The 22,675-nt window shown below is 35.0% G+C and overlaps 1 protein-coding gene across 1 annotated transcript in view; it reads left to right on the forward strand.

The window, feature by feature from the left end:
* Nucleotides 1–604: 604 nt before the first annotated feature.
* The window catches only part of GABRG1 (gamma-aminobutyric acid type A receptor subunit gamma1), a 67,419-nt gene continuing 45,348 nt past the window's right edge, over nucleotides 605–22,675 (forward strand). Inside the window, exons 1-2 of the mRNA XM_030313939.1 lie at nucleotides 605–837; nucleotides 13,862–14,010. Coding sequence (XP_030169799.1) covers nucleotides 734–837; nucleotides 13,862–14,010 — 253 coding nt within the window. The 5' untranslated portion in view covers nucleotides 605–733. The remainder of the gene's footprint in view (nucleotides 838–13,861; nucleotides 14,011–22,675) is intronic.

Below are 22,675 nucleotides of genomic sequence, written 5' to 3' on the forward strand. Positions count from 1 at the left end.
GCGACTGCCAATCCTCTCACTCATAAGGGCAGCGGAAGGGGGGGGGGGGGGTGGAAACGTGATTACCAGGAATGCACCAAGCCCGCTCATTCATTCATTCAATTATATATTCAGCATCTCCCGAGAGCTCATCTGTGCCGGGCATTGTGCCAGCTGCTGGGTCTGCAAAGAGAAACGAGACACCGGCCGACACTCCAAATTACCAACGATGATTAACAAAAAATAGCAGAACCTTCGTGAGCCTGGGGAAACGGATTAGGTACTGCCTTCCCTTGGAAGGCAGATTCAGAATCCAAACTCGGGAGAGAAAAAGGCAGCAGCCCCCGAAATAGAGTCAGGCAGGAGGGAAGGTCGGGGGAAGAGGGAGACTTCTTTTCCCAGGGAGGGAATCTGTCAAGGCCACTCAAACGTTTCTCCAAGGCTGCGTGAGAGAAGAGGTTTGTTTTTCTTTTGGAAAGACGGAGCCCTTTTCCCTACTGGGCTCTGATTTCTAGTAGGAGAAGCCCCGCCTCTCAGGGCCGGAGATTGGCCCAACTCGTTCTCAGATAATTTATGCCAGCATCCTCTCGGTCTTATTGGCTCCCCTGCTCCATTCCGCTGGGAGTCGCATCCTACCTGGTTGGGAGGTGTACTGCCTTCCCACACTCTCCCTTCTCGTACTCACTCACCCGGCTGCTGCTGAGGTGGGAGAAAAAGTCCTGGCTGGGAGAGCTGAGCGGAAAAAGCAATCCTGATGGGTTCTTGGAAAGCTGCTCTCTTCTCCCCTTTTCTTTTGTGGAGCCAAAGTAGAGTGGTGAGGCTGATGTTCTTGTTACTGACCCTGCATTTGGGAAACTGGTGAGTACATTCAAGGACTTGAAACTATTCTGTGGTATCCACCCCCTCCCCCCTCATTTCTCTTTCTTTAAAAAAAAAAAAAATCATTCTAAGTTAAGTAATTTGCATTCCCCTGGGCACAAGTGCGGTATTTTACCGTCATTTTATTTTCCGATTAGATCTACTTGTTTTCAGATAGAATGAAAGGAACCTATGTGTGAAAGCGCAGAGGGGAGTTGAGTTTGGGTTTGTTTTGTTTTGTTTTGTGTGACTTGACACAGTGGAAACTAGTAAAGGTTCAGTTACTGGGAGCAGGGAGGGGGAGTAGAAATGATTTTGCTACTAAATTTAGTGAATGGATGTCACTGATGAACTTTCTGGATAATTCTGCATTTTAAAGAGAAAGTTATTTTAGAAACTTGTTACACAACATGGTATGTATGATGCTTTTGTATACAGTAACGTTGATTTTTCCCTTATCTTGTTTTTTTTTTTGGTACTCTGGAAAAACCAAAGTTTTACATCAAGAGAGATTATAAATATGGCTTAAAAATCTTTTGGGTTTGAGGGTGTGCTATATTTAATTTGGAGATAACCATGTATATTTTATTGAGGTATGTAAATAATTTTTATTTTAATTGGTTGTCTACAAGTAAGAAAAAAAATGTATGGATGTGAATGTGTGGGGTGTGTGTGTGTGTGTGTGTGTGTGTGACAGAGAAGAGAGACAGAGAGGCAAAGAGAGAGACAGTAGCATCCCCAAGCCTCCAATTTAACAGGAACAAGACTTGAGCTTCTTGGATTGTAATATCTTCCGATAAAACTTTGAAATAATTCTGGTAGAAAAATAAAATGGTCAGGTATAGAGGAGTAGTGGCTGAATGGAATTAAAATATATTAACAGACACTATTTAGGTCTTGGATATACTATACATAACATGTAAATGTATTTTGTATAAATGCATATTTAAAATTATATTATTATATTATGTTATCCTGTTTAGAACTCCAGAATAAAATCACTATGCAGATGGAAACATGCCTCTATAGCTACTTGTATCATTACTGAAATAAATTATTATGACGATTAATTGTAGTATATAGCTAGAGTGAATATTGTTGTCATTACCAGCAGATAGAACAACTGTATTTTCTCTCCAAAAACAGGAAATGGATTAAGCTATACTAAGCAATATTAGGCTTGTCAGAAAATGTTTGACATGCAATGTTTTTTTTAAGTATTACAGTTTTAGTTTATTTACCTTTTTCCCTTAGAAACTTAAATGTTCTGCATGGGCACAAACATACTACCGACTAATTATTTGTGGTATATAAGTTGTACCATGATGGCTTATTTCTTTGAATATATTATAAAATTATAGAAGATATTTTGATAGATCATGTATCAGTGCTTTCATGAATCTTCATAATACTACAAATGAATCTGTGTTCTCATAAGTAAAAACAGATTTACCCAGTGGCTTTCTGAAATAACAACCTGTATGCTCCTTTACCTTTGCAAGTAGGAGTTTCCCTTGCAACCTAATAGGCTGATCCTTAAAGGACATACCGTCTATCTACAAAGATGTTTTATTTAAGTAATATCTTTTGTTTTTGAGGATATTTACATTGCAATCCTCATAATTCGTTCCAGAAGTCTCTTCAAGCTGCTCAGAATTAAAGAGTTGTGCAGTGTAGTTGACAGGGATGGGTTCTAGAAGTCTGGAGACATGATCACCTGTGTCAAGAGTCCCTAACCTCCTTGAACAGGTTCTCCATCTAGGAAATGAAGGGTGGTTGGAGATCATTAATGATTTCTACACATTTTCGTAGTCAATATGTTTACTATTTGAACTGAAACATAAAATACCTCAGTGGTTGCTCTACTGGGTTTTCTTTGCAGTTTTCAAGAGTGAAATTCTAATTGAAATTCCATGTACTTTGTTTTACCTTATGTATGAGTCAGAGAGGAGGCTTATGCAGTTAAAATTATATATAGATAAATAATTATATATAGATATATATATAGATAGATATAGATAGATAGACAAATAATATGTATATATAAATAATTCATTTTATCACAAGACTACAGATAATTTGGATTATTCTGGCCAATAAATAAAAGAATATTAAAAAATAAAGCTATATATTGCTGTTATAATTAGCTCTCAGGGCCTCCATAATGAGAGTTTATGTCTTCACTTTAAAGTAGCTACAGTTGTGGTGAAGTTTTCATCCTTTTAATATTTAGTTGGAGATAATTGGTTTCAGCATGTATAAACCATTTACATTCATATTTCCTTCTCCCTTTCTCCTTCTTTTGAGGGGCCTTTCTAAAACTAATCACAGTTCTGTTTTTAAGAATTTTGATATGCTGGTTTCTAAAATAAATCTTTAGAGTCATCTATTTGGGGATTTACCAAATTGGGGGTTATTATTTCTTATATCTAATCAGAGACAATAGCTTGCTTCCTCATTAGTTTCCATTAAGTGCACAGAGAAGAGACACTATATTGATTTTTATATTGCTGAACTCTGAAAGCCTATCCTCTTATTGTAACTAAAAGCTGTAGTCATGGTACCTGTGTTTCATTCTCTGTGAGGCTCTATGGCATCTTGATAAGTTGGTTAAAATCTCTTAAGCCTGATTTGACTTATTTGTAATGTTGAGAAAAGCTAATTATAATCAGATTTTTAACAAGAGTTGAAAAAGTAGTCAGAGGTTTTAGTTGTTTTAAAAAGTAATTTATGATAAGCTTTGACTAAGAAGTTATATTCCGAAAGAGCCCAGGGAAAATAACTTGTTTTTTTTTTTTTTTTTCAAACAATTTCATGAGTCAATAATCATACAGTTTAGCGTTCAGTTGCCCAAATGAAAATATTCAAATACATTTGCTTTATAAAATATATTATTTTCAAGTAATTTCAGTAATATATTTTATGGAGGTACTAGTGAATGATTTTTCTTTAAGCATTTAGATTTTTGACTTAATTTTCTAATACAATACAATGCAAACTTGAAGACAAAATTACTGAGTAATGATATTCCATGATCATAAAATATTCAAAGAAAGACTAAGAGACAAATGCTTTTGAAGCTAAAATGCAAATATCATTATTGATAAATCTCTTGTGTTTAGACTCTTTTAGTTATGCCCTTCTTCCATTTTATTCCATAATATATTATGAGACACGCTTTTGCCTAAGCAACAAAAGGACATGTTTGACTTTTTATTCAATCATTAAATAGGCTAACCTAATATTTTATAGTTATATAAAGGTGATTAAAATTTAAATATTCATTAAAATATTAATGAAGGCAGGGTCCCAAAGGAGAGGAGACAAGGTAGGGTGGAAAACCAAAAAAAAAAAAAAAAAAAAAAAAAAAAAAAAAAAGGGCTCTTGAGATTTATTTATTTAATTATTTATATCAAAATATAATAAATGACTGCCATGAGAGAAAGAGGAAAGGTGGGCATAAATTAAATGTATGGACCTCAAGAGAATAATTCACAGGTACACATGGTACCAATTGAGAATCCTGGACTTGGCCATTAGAATGTAAATTCGAGTTTTAGCTCCACCATTTCCCACTAGGGTGATTTCAGGAAAATCTTTGAGACAGAGTCCTCATTTGTGAAAATAGAAATGACACTCTCCTTTCCAGCTTGTTTCAAGACCAAGAGAGAAAATTTGTGCAAAGTACATAGCATTTAAAATTTTAACTGAAAAGATATAACGATGGATATTCTGGGAATTACAGTGAATCTAGTATAATTTATACTGGTTAAAGTTGTCTCAAGTACGGTAAAGTCCTTCAGCCCTTATGCATTATTAGGTATCTTTGGGATTCCAGTGAGATCATTCATAATTTCATTCAACAAATACTTCTTGAATGCCTGTTACATGCCATACAAAGTGCAACGTGCTGCGTTTGCAGTGGCAAATAGACTAGATATGCGTACAACCTATATGCAGCTTTTACTCATGGTAACGCCTGGATTTATGGTATTAATCAAAGCAAAACATCTTATAGTCACAATAAGGAAGTATATATTCAGAACGCCAATGATAAACAGAAGAGTCTGCTGTTGGGACAGATCTCAATCAAGGAAAAAGAATTAAAGAGCCAACAGATTTCTCACCAGCAATACCCGAAGGGGGAAATGTCTCCAGAATTCTACAGCCACATGTTCAGCATAGAACATTATACTTAACCAAATTACCAATCAAGTATGAAGGGAGAATAATATTTGCTTCTATTATTCTCCCCGTTTTACAGATGGGAAAACTGGGGCACAGCAATTTTTAAACTCGCTAAACATCTTGCTGATAAGTGCTGAATCCAACACTCAAATCCATGTATTCTATGCCCAGAGCCTGCATTCTTAACCACCACACTTCTCAGTTTACAAATGCAATTTAAATCAAAGCAATTAGCATGACTGTAGATGGAGGGGGGAAAAAAGGAAGAGAGGGATGAAAAGAATGATGGAAAGAAAGGACAGACCATGCAGTTGATGGAAGCATAGTAAGTATAAAAATTTGCGTCGCTATCACATAATCTGGAATACTATGTATAGTGCCAGATTAATTATTTTAAGAAAACCTTTAACAAAGTGGAACACTTGATCTAGAAAAAAACACCATAGGATAAAGAGTTAATAACAAGAATTTGGAATCCAGAAAAGGTTTTTTGAGGACTCGGAATGGCAACTTATTTTTCAGGATGCTAAATAAAATCATGGTTGAATTTATTACACATAGGTATAATAGACATACCATCACTGACTAGTGGAAGCTACGTGAAGTCACATTTTCTTTCAACACAAAAGGCCTCTAACAAAATTATGGATGCCTTATCACCAGACTTCTTCAAGCAGAAGCTTGTTAGAGTTCTTGTGCTCTGTGGGAGGCAGATGAAATTTATGTCTCTTTCTATTTTTAAATATCTCAGAATCTAATTCTATCTACACTAAAATAGTGTAACCAATTGAAGCCTCATGTTTCAGGAAATAGTCTTAGCTATTAATTCACTCAGTAAACATCTATGGAGCATTAGCACTCATTCAACAAATATTTACTCAGGGCCCACGGTGTGTTAAGCAGAGTTCTGACAGCTGGAGATGCACAGAATCCTTGCCCTAATAACATTTGTGTCCTGTGTATAGGGCATATATGGAACAGAATATATGCTCAATGTACAGAACAAAGAAGGCAGAGTCCCTGTCCTCAGTGAACCTGCATTCTTCTAGTGTATGTTGATGATAAAATGCTGTAATTGGTATTCCGAATTCTAGATGAACTAACTATAGTGCGGGCATCATAGAGGCTGGCATCAACTACAACTCTGGGAAAGGACTCAATGTCATGGGCATAAGTTTGGGTCAGTATTAGTGAAGAAGAAAGACAGAGTGGGAGAGACAGAGAGAGAGAGAGAACATTTCCTTAGTAACAGTTCTTTTTGAAAAACCTTCAAATTGTCAGAACCGGAATGACTAGAAAGATATTTTTCTTGTTTCAGTTCTACCCATTTGTATTCTCTGCTTTTTTAAGTGAATGGTCTGAGAGGATCCTTATGTCAATGAATATATTTTAACCTCTCATTTTGTGATTCTAAGAGTTAGGGAAAAAAGGTATATTTTTCTGCATTCAGAGGAACTCATTGCCATATCTTTATTCCACTCGATTTTAAGATCTTTTAATATGTTTTATAATTTAATAAGCTTCCATATTATGCCTCCACTTTGTAAAATTTTTAGCAGAATTATAGATTTTATCTGATGCATAAGAACATCAAAGGCATAGAGAATGTGAGTGTCATGAAGAATTTTACTGTTTCTATTGTGTGTTCTCTCAGGGTCTATGTATATAAATTCGAACAATAGAGAATTTGGTGTTAATTTTAATATACTTTTAGCCCAATGGTCACTTTTTTAATAGATGATAATGAAAATTATTGTTTATTTTCCTTCCTGTAAGAATATGTTTTCTTTTTATTCTGGCAGGGCAAACTTCATCTAATAATTCTTTTTTCGATAATTTCCTATAAACTCCCATACTGATTCTTCTATTTAGTTATGAGGATTTTAACCTCATTCATGTGAACTATGGGATTCTGATTAAAACTTCATTAAATTTACAAGCTAATTTGGGGATTATATATTAACGGTAGTGTCTTGTAGCCAAAATATATACGTTGCCTTTATGTTTTGTTTCTGTTCCGATAGTCTTCTGTTTTTTTTCACATAAGACTTGTACCTTCCCTGTTACATTTCCTCTTACTAATTTTATGTCAATTTTATAAGTCTGACAGTAGTACTAGTATCAGAAAGTTACTTTGTTCTTTGAAATTAATTTTATATTAGGTTAGCTACATTAATAAGTTCTCCTATTAAGGCCAATGATTTTTGTTTTTATTTGTTTGTTTTCTTGATTCACTTTAATTTTACTTGCAAACAGCAGATGGGCTCGAATATTCTTTCCATTCATTCAGTGAATTTTTTTTATGGGACACCTACTGGGTGTCAGGCACTGGTCTGGGTGCCAATGATATAACATTGAAAACCTTAACTGCTGCCTTCAAGGAGTTTGGAGATGTCCATAAATAAATAAGGTAGTTAAGAGGCCCCTGGGTGGCCCAGTCGATTGAGTGTCTGATTTGGGGTCATGTCACGGTGTTGCGGTTCATGAGTTTGAGCCCCGCGTCAGTCTCTGTGCTGACAGCTCAGAGCCTGGAGCCTGCTTCGGATTCTGTGTCTCCCTGTCTCTCTGCCCCTTCCCTGTTCGCACTCTGTCTCTCTCTCTCTCTCCAAAATAAACATAAATAAATAAATAAAGTAGTTAATTAAGATGCAGTGTGGTCAATTTTATGGGAGAATTAGATACTGGACACTTTGGAAACAGAGTGGAACACACTGAATGTTCCAGGTTAGGGTCCCTTCTCCTTCCTCAAATTTCCTAAGTATTCCTCTTTGTGTGTGTTAAGTGATGAGTCTTACATTCTCTCGTGCTAAAAGAAAAATCATAGAATTGAGTGGGCTATCATTTCACCTCTCTAAACCTCCGAAAGTTCAGATCTGTAACCCTGTTATCTACCAGGCTTTTACTTCTTCTGCTTCCCTACTAACTTGTACAAACAATAAAAATGATTCAGAGCTGCAATTGTAGAAGGAAGCTTTGTCTAAAAAAAAAAAAAAATTAGCGGCTAGAATATAGAGGAAAAAAGAAAGCAAGAAAATTCGCTTTTTTATTTTACTTTCATTTTCTTGGAATTTCAGATCTAAAATCAATATCTAGTCTCTAAAAACTAGCTCCTGTAGGCTTTGGCATTAGGATATCTCCTACTCAGAAACATGAGAACAGGTATGTTTCTTTCCTGGAACTTATCACTTATCTTACGCTTATAAAAACATATTTGAAATTTGTAAACAAAGGCTAATCTGTCATGAACAACAGATCACAGATGAGGCCTGGCTTTGAAGTATCATCTTGACCCTCTAAACAGATTAATGGAAGAGTTTTCCCCAGGTGTCAGAACCAGGGCATTTGAAGTCACCTTTATATGCACTATATACAGGGTGACTATATAATTTATCATCCAAATTAGGTCATTTTGTGAGTAAAAGAGGGTGCAATTATTATTCTAGGACAACAGATAGAAACCACGGCCATCCTGGGCAAACTCTGATGAATGTTTAGCCTATGTATGAAAGACAGTTTATATTACTTGATTGACTTGCTATAGACCTATATTATTTTTCTCTGGCTATAAAGACGGTATAGCATATATAGCGTTACAATTCTGTTTGTAATTCTCCTTATAATTATAGGGTATAGCATACTGTGGTTTACTTAGTCTGTTTTAATTATTATTAGTTCAAAGCTTTTGCTTGTTTTATTAAGAATAGTAATAACTCATTAGAGTAGTTTTTCACAAACAGTAAGTATATAAACTGATTGATTTGTATAATGTATTAAAATAGCCTACTAAAACAAAAACAAAAACAAGAAAACCCAACACGGATGTATGTGACTCAAAATTTTTCCTTAGTAAATAGTTAGCAGTGTCAGTTAAAAAATATGTGGGAGGCAGAAGCTTTGGAGAAGCAGATACCAAGCTGTGAGATTAGACACGTAAGAGAGTTTTTAATTTTTTTTCTTACATTTATTTATTTTTGCGAGACAGAGAGAGATAGAGCATGAGCAGGGGAGGGGCAGAGAGAGAGAGAGGGAGATACAGAATCAGAAGCAGAGCTCCAGGCTCTGAGCTGTCATCACAGAGTGGACGCCAGGCTCAAACTCATGAACCACGAGACCATGACCTGCGCTGAAATCAGATGCTCATCCGACTGAGCCACCCAGGGGCCCCAAGAGATTTTTGAGAGCAATGCCTATGTAAGGTAAGCAGGAGGAAGTGGACATAAGGAAAGAGAGGCTTCATATAATAATGGAAGTCTGACACCTGTGAACACAGGGGAGAAAGAAAGTTTGTGTCAAAAGAGTCTCAGGCTTCTAATCAAGTTTTGCGCAGGCTAGTGAGAGTTGTCTAACATAAGCTGCCCTTTAGAGGAGTCCCTGGTCCTATAGGAATGGAGCTGTACGACTAGGATTTCTACTACGTTCAGTTATTGCTACGAGCAGCCCGAGGGAACCTTGGGTCTCCTGTAGATGCAGGTCTGGTCCAGAGGGCCGGCAGCTGGGCCATCAGTCAACCATGTTCCCATGGAGGGAAAACTGAGGAGCGAATTTTCAGGGCTGCCCCTGCTGTTTTCTTGGCAGAATATAAAGCCCCGCTTCTCTCTATAAAAGGCTCTGTTGAATTACTTAAGTTTATGATTAGAAATTTATTTCCAAACACTATCTGATGTATAGGAAAAGGCAGTTCATTTTTTAGGTAGGCATTAATGACAAATTAACTCCTTTTCATGTATTTGTATTATAAAATTCCTCAGAAAGGTCATAGCATACTATTAATATACAAACAAAATTTAATTTTCTATAGCTCCACTAGTGTAGAATACTTAGAATACTCATTATGCAGCTTTCCCACCAAATCTTCAGCCATTTTATACATAGGCTTTGATAAAAGCAAATTGTTATATGGTATATATAACATTAAATCATGAAAATAATGTTCTATTTTTTACAGACTGTTCAATCTGTATGGTACATCAGTCAAATGGGTACAATCAATCAAATCAATCAAGGGGGTACATTCATTACATCATAGGGCTCTATAATTATTTACTTAAATGTCCTCTTAGTATTTAAAATTTGTGCTATTTAAAAAATTTTGTTTAACGCTTTTATTTATTTTTGAGACAGAGAGAGACAGAGCATGAATGGGGAGGGGCAGGGAGAGAGGGAGACACAGAATCAGAAGCAGGCTCCAGGCTCTGAGCCATCAGCCCAGAGCCTGACGCGGGGCTCGAACTCACGGACCATGAGATCGTGACCTGAGCCGAAGTCGGACGCTTAACCGACTGAGCCACCCAGGCGCCCCTAAAATTTGTGCTATTATAAATAATACTGTAATAAATATCTTTATATGTTATGGATTTCTGTGTCATTTGTTTAAATAGGTTTCTCCTTTATTAAAAAATAAGATAATCTAGATCAGTAAAGCAACTTTGTCTTATTTTCAGGACTTAGCACATTTGTAGTACATGATATTTACTCTATAAATGAGTTAAAGCATTGGATTTGAAGTTGAGCACACATGTTAGAAAGTCTTTTTCATCAGAGCATATGTTTGTGATTCCTTGAAATTATTATTCTAACCCTTTGGAATTCAAGGATGGAGATTAAGCATCCTATTCATGCACAATCCAAATATACTAATTACTTACCGTAAGAGTTGTTGTGTTCTTATGAATTAGAAAACTCACAGTCCAACCATCCTGAAATTTTTAATGAAGATAAAATGTGATGATATTATGGAAACTTAAAAAAAAAAAAAAAAGAAAAAAAGTGAGAGAGACAAAACTAGTCTTCAAATTAATCAATATTCCTGGTTCTATTTTTTAAAAGGGTGTATCCTGGAAATTCTAGAAATTTATTGTTTCTTATCTGTAAAATAGAAACATTAATATTTATTTCGTGGGATTACTCTGGATTAAATGACATAAAATGTGGAAAGAACCTAGCACACAATTACTAAAACATGGTAAGAATTTAATGATGCACTATAGGTATTCAGTAGTTGATAGTAACAATAAAAATGTCAATCATTAAGATAACAATTATTAAAATTTTATACTCAGTGGTCTAAATGTATTTCCACTAACTATAAAATTATACTTAAATTATTTAAAAGAAGTGCTTGAGCATGAGTCAAGAAATTCTCAGTGTTACCTAAGAAAATCATACATCTTTCCCCTATGTGAATAGTCACTCAACATATGTAACATTACAAATATCCCCCAGCCTGTGAAAGATATCGAGACATCAGATCAACTATGTGAATTATTTTTAAAATTATGACAAGTACTTTTTAATCACCAAAATAATACCAATAAGGTCTTCACATACTTAATGAATATTCCAAAGGTAATTTAGAAAGCTTGGAGGGAAGATACAGAAAAATTAACCATCATGAAATTTCCTTTCTATTATTGCCAAAAATGAGGACAGTTAGCTTTGTGATAGCACTGAGAGTCTCATATTACCTTCAAGCCAGCTGGGAAAAGAGGACTATAAATCACTATGAACTTGTACTTTGGGATTATCAGGACATTGCTACTGTTAAAAAATAGAAAAGGCTTTTATTTTTTTTTTCATGGAAACTTCCATTTGACTACAATCATATTTCAAAGAAAGATCGACTGCTTCTATGTTCAGTGGCCTGCTTCAAACCACCAGATGTTTCACTCCATAAACTGGGAGTTTAAGCTAAATGGATGCTCTAGAATTTGGGTTGTTGCCAATATCTTAGCAATTCTAATTGGATAAGATAATGTTCCTGGAGGACACACCAGCAGGGACTCTTAATACTTCACTATTTTTAGTGATTTCGTTTATGAATGAATGTAGGTGTGTGTATATTTCATTGACAGAAAATAAATTATTTTAAAGATGATCATATAGCTAGATTTCAGTAGTGTATACTTTTTGAAGTTAAATACAGCAATACAAATAATATAAATGAGTGCTTCCTTGAAAACCTGTTAACTAAATGTACCATTGGAGTTTACGTAGGAATTTAAGTTGTATACAGTGGTAATAAAGTACCCCCAAATCTCAGTGGCTTACAACACTCAATGTTTCTCACTGAGGATGCATGTCCCTTGTAGATCAGCTGTGGCTCTGTCCGTGTTGCCTTCGCTCTGGGAGTGAAGTAATGGAGTAGCTTCTACATGTTTCTGGTTATTTGCAGAAAGACAAGAGAGATATGATGAACTGTGCTCTGACATCAAATCTGCTCGGTAGTGATGCAGGCCACATATATTCCATTAGCTAAAGCCAACCACAGGGCCACCCCTGAACTCAGTAGAACAGGGAAGTACAATCCTCCAGCAAGGAAGGAGCATTTCAAGTCACATGACCAAAGTAGAAGTCAGTGGAGTGAGAAGTATAATTTTCTGACAGGAAGGAGAGAAGAAATACTGAGAATAATAGTCCTCTCCATTATCTGTTGATAATAACCATCAATGGAGAAGAAATGACTAGTCGATACTTTAAAGATGAAGTTTTCCTTTATAATGTTAATTTGTACTCATTAAGAATAAAAAGGGTGGATGTTAATTAAGCTTATTTACCTTTAAATATACATATAATTATGTTGTACACCTTAAATTTGTACTATAATATACATTGGCTGTATCTCCATAAAACTGGAAAAAGTTTTTAAAAGATAAAGAGGGGGAAGGCTGCATTAGCGAAGATGTTTTAGGTCCAAAGCAAAAGAAATCTAAATGGATAGTGTGGAAAAATAAGCCAAAGATACTGAGATAAATTTGCATGTTTACTGCTAGAGGGAAGCCTATCTCTGAAATATTTGGAAATAACTGATATATTTTGGATTTACCTAATTTCACCAATGTAAGTGTTTATCCTTTTGACCCTTTTTCACTGGAGGGCTGAGATTTGCTGGAGTAGGTGTTAAGTCTAGGATGATCATACTCATTTGAGGATGGCATTCTTTATGAATAATGAAGAGTAGTTTGTTACTTCTGATGAATTGTAGATGAATATCTATATTGCTGCATTTTCTACCACAACGCAGGATTAAGCTGCATCCTTATGCTTGTTAAACACAGGGGTGTAGTAGGAAGCATTAACTGAAGAGTTAGGACTTGTTTTTCAGTTTTCCTAATAAAAGTGAGTTTGTGCATTGCCTAGTTCCCTACTGTCTTCAGTTTTCTCATTTACAAAATGAAAGCAATGGTGTTATTTGGTTTCTAAAGTTTCACTTCTGTTCACAAAACTTGACAGTCGTGTCCCCCTTCATATATGTCAGGTGAGTCACCCATTCAAGATTTGATGACAAGACAATCTCTGAAAAAGTTCTTAGAATATGATATCTAGGTTCTTCGGAATTGAAAGAAGAGGCATAGATGTATTGAATACTTTTTCCTTTATTCTTCTTTTCTACACATGCATTTTTAAATATCTCACTACAGCAATTATTACAACTTTTCCTGTATTTATTTACCTTTTAATTTTTTGGGGGTATGTGTTGTGGTTGAGTCACCATAAACAGTTGTGCAGATTCTATACTGCGCAAATCTAAGACCATCATTCACATTTCCAGTGCATAATCTCTATGACCTTAAATGACAACTGTGGATGTGGTCAAGATTTAACTTATTATTTAAAAATTATGTGCTACACTTCTTGTACTGAATTCTTAATTTTTGAGTATTATTATATCAGCATGATTCATATGAAGAAAGTATCAGTCTTACTGAATGTAAAATATTTTTAATGCATTTTTCTCCTCTTACTACTTCCTAACAAAGAAATAAGAATTATGATTATCTTAAACTGTGTTTTTAAGTACACAATTTGTTGAAATTTCTATCATTTTTGAATTATTTAGTGTTGATAAAGTGGATGACGAAGATGATGAGGATTTAACAGTGAACAAAACTTGGGTCTTGGCACCAAAGATTCATGAAGGAGATATAACACAAATTCTCAACTCATTGCTTCAAGGCTATGACAATAAACTTCGCCCAGATATAGGAGGTAAGTTTGAATTATCTGTTTGGGATTTTGGTGACTATGAAAATCTTATGTACTGATGTCATTTTAATCATATAACTCATATTCCTTGAGTGTCTGATGTATGTCAGAGACTGTTAAGTTTGATAATTTATTAGTTAAATTGGCAGTGTTAAGAATTCACAATCTGATGTGGGAAGAAAGACATAAATATTTTTGATATAATTATTTTACAACTGCTACAATAAAGAGTACAACAGCAAAGTTTTGATAAAACTGCCTGAAAAGCTGAGAGATATTTCCTAAAAGAGATTATTTGAAAGGTAGGTAGGGATCTAGTTTTGTGCCCGTGCAGCACTGTTTTAATTAATGAATTCTAAGCCAGTAATAGTGCAGGTAATCTTACTTTGTTCTTCTCAGTCATTTGTATTTAAGTGTAAGTTTTATAATAATTAACTTCTAAGTGCCCCCCATGACTTTTTTAAAACAAACAAAAAATATAGATCAGCCAACATTTTCATTGGGATTGCATTAAATCTATGCTCAATATAGAGAAATTGAAATCTTTACCATATTGAATTTTTACCATACCAAGTTCATAAGCATCATCCCTCTCTCTCTCTCTATATATATATACATATATATGTATATATATACATATGCATATGTGTATATATGTGTATATGTATATACATATGCATATGTGTATATATGTATATATATGTATATATGTATATATATGTATATATAGTTTCCTGTGAAGAAATGTTGAATTATTTTACTAGATTTAATTGTATATATTTGGATTTTGTGTTGTAAGTGTAAATACATTTTTAAAAATTTATTTTCTAATTTTACATTAGCAATATATATAAAAATGGCTAAATTGCATATTTTTTGTCTTCAGAAGCCTTGTGAAATTTCTGTATCAATTTTAATCATTTATTGTTATATTCTTCTAGATTTTCTGTAAAGATAGTTGACCATTACAAATAATTACTGCATTGCAAATAGTGTCTACTTTGCAAACAAAGAATATTTTACTTTATTTCCAAAATTATGCTTTTTTTCATGCCATGTTGAATTGGGTAGGACTAGAGTACATTTTGAATAGTCTTGGATTGTTCCTGGTATCAGGGAGAGCAATTCATACTTCACTATTAGGTATGATTGCTGTAGGATTCTTTTTTAAGATGCTTGTTAGTTTCTCTTATTTGCTAGAATTCTTTTTTTCCTCAATGTTTTGAATAATTTCTGTGCAACCACTGAAACAATCATATTGATTGTGTTTTGCCGTTTATTCTACTTACTGTTTGTTCTATAAGTAGCTTTGTCTGATTTTTAAAACTTTGCAGTTCTCTAACAAATACCAGTTGGTTGTGATATGGTAACTACAAAATATCACTAGATTCAATTTGATAATATTTTGTGTTGGTATTTTGTATCTATGTTCATGAAAGACATTAGCCATTTATTTTACTTTCTTTAATGTCTCTTTTAGTTGCAGAACTGAGATCATGATAGCATCTACAAATGAGTTATGGTTTACCTCCCTTTTCATCTCTGAGTTTATCTAAAATGGATGATATTTTTTCCTTAAATATTCAGGAAAATTATTTGGGAAGTCATGCTGGTATAGAGTTTGATTTGGGAAAAAAATTTTAACAGTTCAATTACTGTATTTTATTTTTTTAATGTTTATCATTTTATTTTGAGAGAGAGAGAGAGAGAGTGCAAGCACAAGTGGGGGAGGGGCAGAGAGAGAGGGAGAAAGAGAGAGAGAATCCAAAGCAATCTCCACGCTATCAGCACATAGCCCAACTGAGAGCTTGATCCCACAGATCATGAACTGAGCCCATATCAAGAGTCAGACGCTAAACCAGCTCAACAGAGTGTGAGCCATCCAGGTGTGCCGGTTCAATGAATTTAATAATCAGGTTTAATAGGCTGAACCTCTTAAGGAATATAAATTTTCAAATTTACTAGTGTTAAGTTGTTTCATAATAACATTTGCGGTATTTTTTGTATTTAAGATCTGAGGTTTTTTTCCCTTTTTTGTCATTTCTTTTTTTAAAACTTTTAAAAGTGTTTATTTATTTTGAGAGAGAGAGAGAGAGAGAGAGAGAGAACGAGAACGCACAAGTGAGAGCCAGTGTGTGAACAGGGGAGGGGCAGAGAAAGAGGGAGAGATAGAATCTCAAGCAGGCTCCATGCTGTCAGTGAAAAACCAATGCAGGGCTGTATCTCATGAACCACGAGATCATGACCTGAACCGAAATCAAGAGTCAGACACTTAATTGACTGAGTCACCCAAGTGCCCCAAATATCCATGTATTTTTATTTTATATTTTGAAATACCAAAATTCACTCTTATTATCAAAGTGTTTAAAAGCAATTAGTTTTTACCATGAAATTATCCCATTTGTTATTCTTTACTTTCTTCAGTACTGTGTCCCCATTTAGAAAAAATATTCCTTACAGTGTTTCTTTTGGTGTAAATTTCAGGGCAAAAAATTATTTCTGTTTTTACATGAAAAATATTTTTATGTTGCCTTCATTTGAATGATATTTTCAGTTAACATTTAAACCCAGGATAGTTGCTGTTTCCTTTCCAAATTTTATTAACCTCACTCCATTTTATTCTATATTCTATTATTTCTGTTGAAAATCACTTTTCAACAACAATGTTGCTGTTCTAGAAATAAACTATCTTTTATCTCTGCAGGGTTTTTTTTTGTCTTTGGGTTTCTGCAGTTTTATGTAAGGTCCCCAGACTTTTTGTTTTGTTTTTGGTATTTGGGAGAGTTCATAGGGCTTCTTGAATCTATTTGTTGGAATCTTTGATTGCTTTTGGAAAATTCTTCGTGAATATTTCTTCAAATATTTTTTCTATGTCAATTTCTTTGTGACTCCATTGCACATATGTTTGATGTTTTCCCTAAGTCTTTTTTTAAAAAAATTAATGTTTATTTTATTTTTGAGAGAGAGTGGGGGAGAGAGTGTGAATGGTGGAGGAGCAGAGAGAGAGGGAGAGAGAGAATCCCAAGAAGGCTCTGTGCTGTCAGTGCAGAGCTCACTGTGGTGCTTGACTCCATGAACCATGAGATCATGACCTGAACCAAAAATCAAGAGTCAGATGCTTAAGTGACTGAGCCACCTAGGTGCCCCTCATTCTCTTTTATTATTGGCCTCTTTTCTGGATCAATAATTCTTTTTTTTTTTTTTTAATTTTTTTTTTCAACGTTTATTTATTTTTGGGACAGAGAGAGACAGAGCATGAACGGGGGAGGGGCAGAGAGAGAGGGAGACACAGAATTGGAAACAGGCTCCAGGCTCCGAGCCATCAGCCCAGAGCCGACGCGGGGCTCGAACTCACGGACCGCGAGATCGTGACCTGGCTGAAGTCGGACGCTTAACCGACTGCGCCACCCAGGCGCCCCATGGATCAATAATTCTTACTTGCAGTATTTGCAAATGATTTTTAAAGTATTTCAAGTATTTATCAAATTTGCCATCTTTTTATCTATTTTCTTATACATATTAGCTGTAATTATTTTAGTCTTTGATAATCACAGTATCTTGATCACTTGTGTAACTTTTTAAAAAATTTCTTTTTCATTTTATGTCTTGGTTTAAGTTGATTTGCTTGTTTCATTTATTGTATGTTAATTTTTTATTGAATGCCAGTAGAATATATTAAAAATAATGGAGGGGCGCCTGGGTGGCTCAGTCGGTTGAGCGTCCGACTTCAGCTCAGGTCACGATCTCACGGTCTGTGAGTTCGAGCCCCACGTCAGGCTCTGGGCTGATGGCTCAGAGCCTGGAGCGTGCTTCCGATTCTGTGTCTCCCTCTCTCTCTGCCCCTCCCCCGTTCATGCTCTGTCTCTCTCTGTCTCAAAAATAAATAAACGTTAAAAAAAAATTTAAAAAAATAATGGAGACTTAGATGATGTTATTTCCTTCCAGAGAGGATTCTAATTTTGTTTTAGTAGTCAAGTTAAGGAAACCGCCTTTATTTGGCCGAAACTGGTATATTTCTTTTTGTAAAACTTCGCTTTTCCTCAGGGCATAACCATTTGAAGTGTTTCCACTGACAGCCTGAGGTTTGTACTAGGAACCCCTCTCCTTGATGGCCCCACATATGCCAGAAATAGCTGAAATCTCTACATATTAATTTAGATTCTGATTTATATTTGGTTTCTTAGCATCACACTGTGCATATGCACAATTTAGGAATTAGTAAATACCTTGAGGAGAAATTACAGGTAGAATGTTTGATTAAATTCTTCTCTGTTGGTTCCCTTTTTTCTTTTTTTAATATGAAATTTATTGTCAAATTGGTTTCCATACAATACCCAGTGCTCATCCCAACAGATGCCCTCCTCAATGCCCATCACCCACTTTCCCCTCCCTCCCACCCACATCAACCCTCAGTTTATTCTCAGTTTTTAGGAGTCTCTTATGGTTTGCCTCCCTCCCTCTCTAACTTTTTTTCCCCTTCCCCTCCCCCATGGTCTTCTGTTAAGTTTCTCAGGATCCACATAAGAGTGAAAACATATGGTATCTGTCTTTCTCTGTATGACTTATTTCACTTAGCATAACACTCTCCAGTTCCATCCATGTTGCTACAAAAGGCCATATGTCATTCTTTCTCATTGCCAAGTAGTATTCCATTGTGTATATAAACCACATTTTCTTTATCCATTCATCAGTTGATGGGCATTTAGGCTCTTTCCATAATTTGGCTATTGTTGAAAGCGCTGCTATAAACATTGGGGTACTAGTGCCCCTATGCATCAGCACTCCTGTATCCCTTGGGTTAATTCTTGGCAGTGCTATTGCTGGGTCATAGGGTAGATCTATTTTTAATTTTTTGAGGAACCTCCACACTGTTTTCCAGAGCGGTGCACCAGTTGGCATTCCCACCAACAGTGCAAGAGTGTTCCCATTTCTCCACATCCTCTCCAGCATCTATAGTCTCCTGATTTGTTCATTGTAGCCACTCTGACTGGCAGAGAAGTCATAGCTGTTTGGACAGACGTTTAACTTCAATTTTCGTTTCTCCAGCCCAATGCGGCAGATGCAAATTCTAAGCCATTTCTGTGCAGTAAAACAGCAAATGCACCAATGGGGAAAAGTGGCCAGCATAATGTAGAGTTTACATCACTGCATTTCCAATCCTTCAAGGAAATTGTTGCATCAAATCCTGATTTTGTTGGCTGCTGTGTGATTCTTTCAATAATTTTAAAATTTTTAAATAAATTTTATAGTTATGTTCATTGGGAAGATTAATTTGATACCAAATATTTGCCACAAGAAGCAGAAAACTGTAGTTCCATTTTACTTATCATACTTCACTATTATTAGTTGATAGTCTGTTTTCTTCCAATAAATAAATTCCCTGAAAGTAGAAATCACCATATCCCTAGTTGTTAAAGCAATGCCTGAAGCATAAGGTTCACTTAATATTTGCTGAATGTATATTTTCTGAATAGAAGCCAGTACATATAGTCTTTTTTATTCCATATGTAGGTATTTTGATAGCTCTATTTCATCAATTTACATTTAAAGTATATTAAAGATATGGGATATCAAGATATGGGATTTCAAATTCTAGGTACATCTGTGACATCATCACTTTGCTTAATAGTGTAGATTAAACATGACCCAAGAACCTTGATAATCGTACCATGCATAGTAGCACTTCATCTGTGTACCTCAGAGTATACATAATGAATAGCTGACTTGTTTAGGTGACCTTTGCAGGCATTCCTCTCTGTCCAGAATTTCATTGCTATCTTTACTCTTCATTGATGCTATGAAAATTTATACAGTCAACTTATTGAGGACTTCTAAGCTTAATGGCAAATTAACATTAAAAGGTTGTCTAATTCTAGTGAATTTTCAACTACTCTATGTTGAATCTTCTTTTTTTTTATTTCTTAAAAACTATTAGGGTAGGGTCTATGGCTTTCCAAGGAGTTTTAGTGATTCAAATAGTTTGAGCTAATCTAAAAATTAATATCTGAACAGAATCAATGCCATCACTCTCCTAGGTCATGGGGTAGGCAAGCGCTACTAGAGAGGGACTTGGTGGGGTGAGGTGGTGAGGAGGTGTAATCTGCTCTTTTATTCCATCTGCTTAAGTCTTTGAGGTTCTTAGTGATGGGAACATGCAGGAACTACCAAGGGGGATGGTCTTCCTGTTCATTTCATTGGATGCAGTTGAAACCTTTGTCTTGTTAGTTTCCGCTTCATTTCAGGCAAATCCTAATTAGCCCTTGATATCCTTTGAGAGGCATTTGTATAAATAACAACGTTTATGAGTAGGAGGGTAGGATTGTTTTCTGTTGTTTGTTCATAGGCGTTTTATACTGTTTACTTCCTTGACCTGGGAAATCTAGATGGTTCTACATTTCACCAGCATTAGCCCTTCCATCAGTAGATATGAGATGTGTGCTGCTGGTGCACAACTTTCTTGGGTCAAAAACCTAGTGAGATCCTTCTAGCCCAGTCAACTTCTTTTGATGTGAATTATGCCCACAAGAAATTAAAATATCCTAGACACACAAAAGAATGGGTGTGAAGATACTCCACTGCTTTTCTCTCTAGAACCCATGGCTCCTCTGTTTCTTTTACCTTGATCAGGTGTAGGAGCAGGAGCAGGTTGCTAAGTCTGCTGCCTACAGAGATGTTTAACTACAGAACAAGAGGCCCATCTTATATTTTCCTAAGAAGACAATTTCAGTAAATAAATATATATATATATATATATATATGCTTAATTAAATATATATAAATTAGGTTATATTAAAAAAAATTTAATGTTTATTTATTTTTGAGAGAGAGACAGAGCATGGGGGAAGGGCAGAGAGAGACAGAGACACAGAATCTGAAGCAGGCTCCAGGCTCTGAACTGTCAGCACAGAACTCGACATGGGGCTCGAACCTGCCAATTGCGAGATCATGACCTGAGCTGAAGTCAGATGCTTAACCAACTGAGACACCTTAATTTATAGGTGCCCCCATAAATTAAGTTATATTAAAATAGATAGTTAAATATATATTAAAATTATCATATATATGCATTGGATACTTAAATTGGTTATTGGCTATTGAGTATTGAAATGTTGTTTGTTTGGCTAAGAGAATACAGTTTTACTTTAATTTGATTAATTTCTATTTAAGTAAGCATATGTACCATGTATCCATAGTAGCATTTTACCTGTATCCATAATAAATGACTTGACTGTTGAAGTGCTCTTTGTAGGCATTTTTTTCTATCCAAAATTTGTGTTAGTATCTTTTCTGGATTTTTGTGTTAGTATTGTGGCTACTGTATTAGACTCACTTAAGTACTTATTTACCCATGTGTACCTTTTCATCCACACATAGCCAAATACCTATGTGCCCATATGTAACCTGCAGAGGGAAATGGTGAGTGTTAGTTGACATTTCCCTGTTAGCAAGTCCTGGAAAGAAGTATCTGGACCCAAACCCAAAAAAGTATCTGGGTTGAAAACCCCTGCTGTCTTTTCTATGGCAAGAAAAACATTAATTATGGTTCTTTCAGAGTCATTGTGTTATAATGGTATCATATGAATCAATGGGTTTGTTTCTTTTTTTAATGGAAAAGACTGTTAAACTTATGTTCTAGGATTAGAGTTTTTAATTGACCAGAATTAATTTTTAATTAACCTTAATTAATTAATCGGAATTAATATAAAAAAGTGACCCAGAAGCTACATGATCTGCTAAAGATATCTTTATTTGAACATGTCATCCAAGAAAGCATGGTTAAAAATGATTATGAAGAGAATATTTTTTAAATCCATTTTATTTTATGTCTGGAAAATAGGTATCTGGTTTTAGCTATCTGGAAGCTGAACATGGAAATTTCATTGACCTCACTGCTTTCTTTTTTTTTTTTTTTTAATTCTTTTTCCTTCTTCATACTATTCTCTGCACTTTCTTTAAGGTGCCCAAAATGTCCATTCTTTCCATATATTCACTCCCACCAAGAGTTTATATTCTGGTGAGATACTTAAAGCAAAGTACTTAGAATCACAATGCGGAGAGGGGCTTTGCAAAAATAATCCAGTGTCGTCTACCTGCCTTCCATCTATGAAAAATGTAATTTGCTATGGAAGTACATGTTTTTTTCAGCATTGTTATGTTGTCACAAAAAAGGAGATCTCTCATTTCCATGTGTGTTGAAGAATTAAACATAGTCTATGGCCACTTTCTAATGATCACTTAATGAGCCTGGAATGACAACGTCCTTTTAGTTTTCTTTTTTAAATACCACCCCTGCAATTAAACAACTTTGGACTGAGAAAATCATGGTGCTAAGAAAAAATATTTACTCTTCCAAGAAGCCTATATTTTCAGTGATTTCACCCACAAGTATTGTTTATAGTATGAAGCAATAAAAGTGGTAATGAGTCACTATTAAGGAACAATGCAGATTTCTGTTGTTTTCCTCATTACTGTATATTTTGAAGGATATCATCTCTAGCTGTAGTTTCAAAATTAATCTGAAATATTTTAGTCCACCTTCAGACTTATTCTTCCTCATGTTTTGGGCCTGAAGTTTAAAGAACCGAATGAAATACAAAGAGCCCAAAGATATAAAATAGAAGACACAATAACTTTAAAAATACTCCTGGTATGCAAATATATATTTGTT

Source organism: Lynx canadensis, chromosome B1, assembly GCF_007474595.2.
Source record: "Lynx canadensis isolate LIC74 chromosome B1, mLynCan4.pri.v2, whole genome shotgun sequence".
Lineage (NCBI taxonomy): Eukaryota > Metazoa > Chordata > Mammalia > Carnivora > Felidae > Lynx > Lynx canadensis.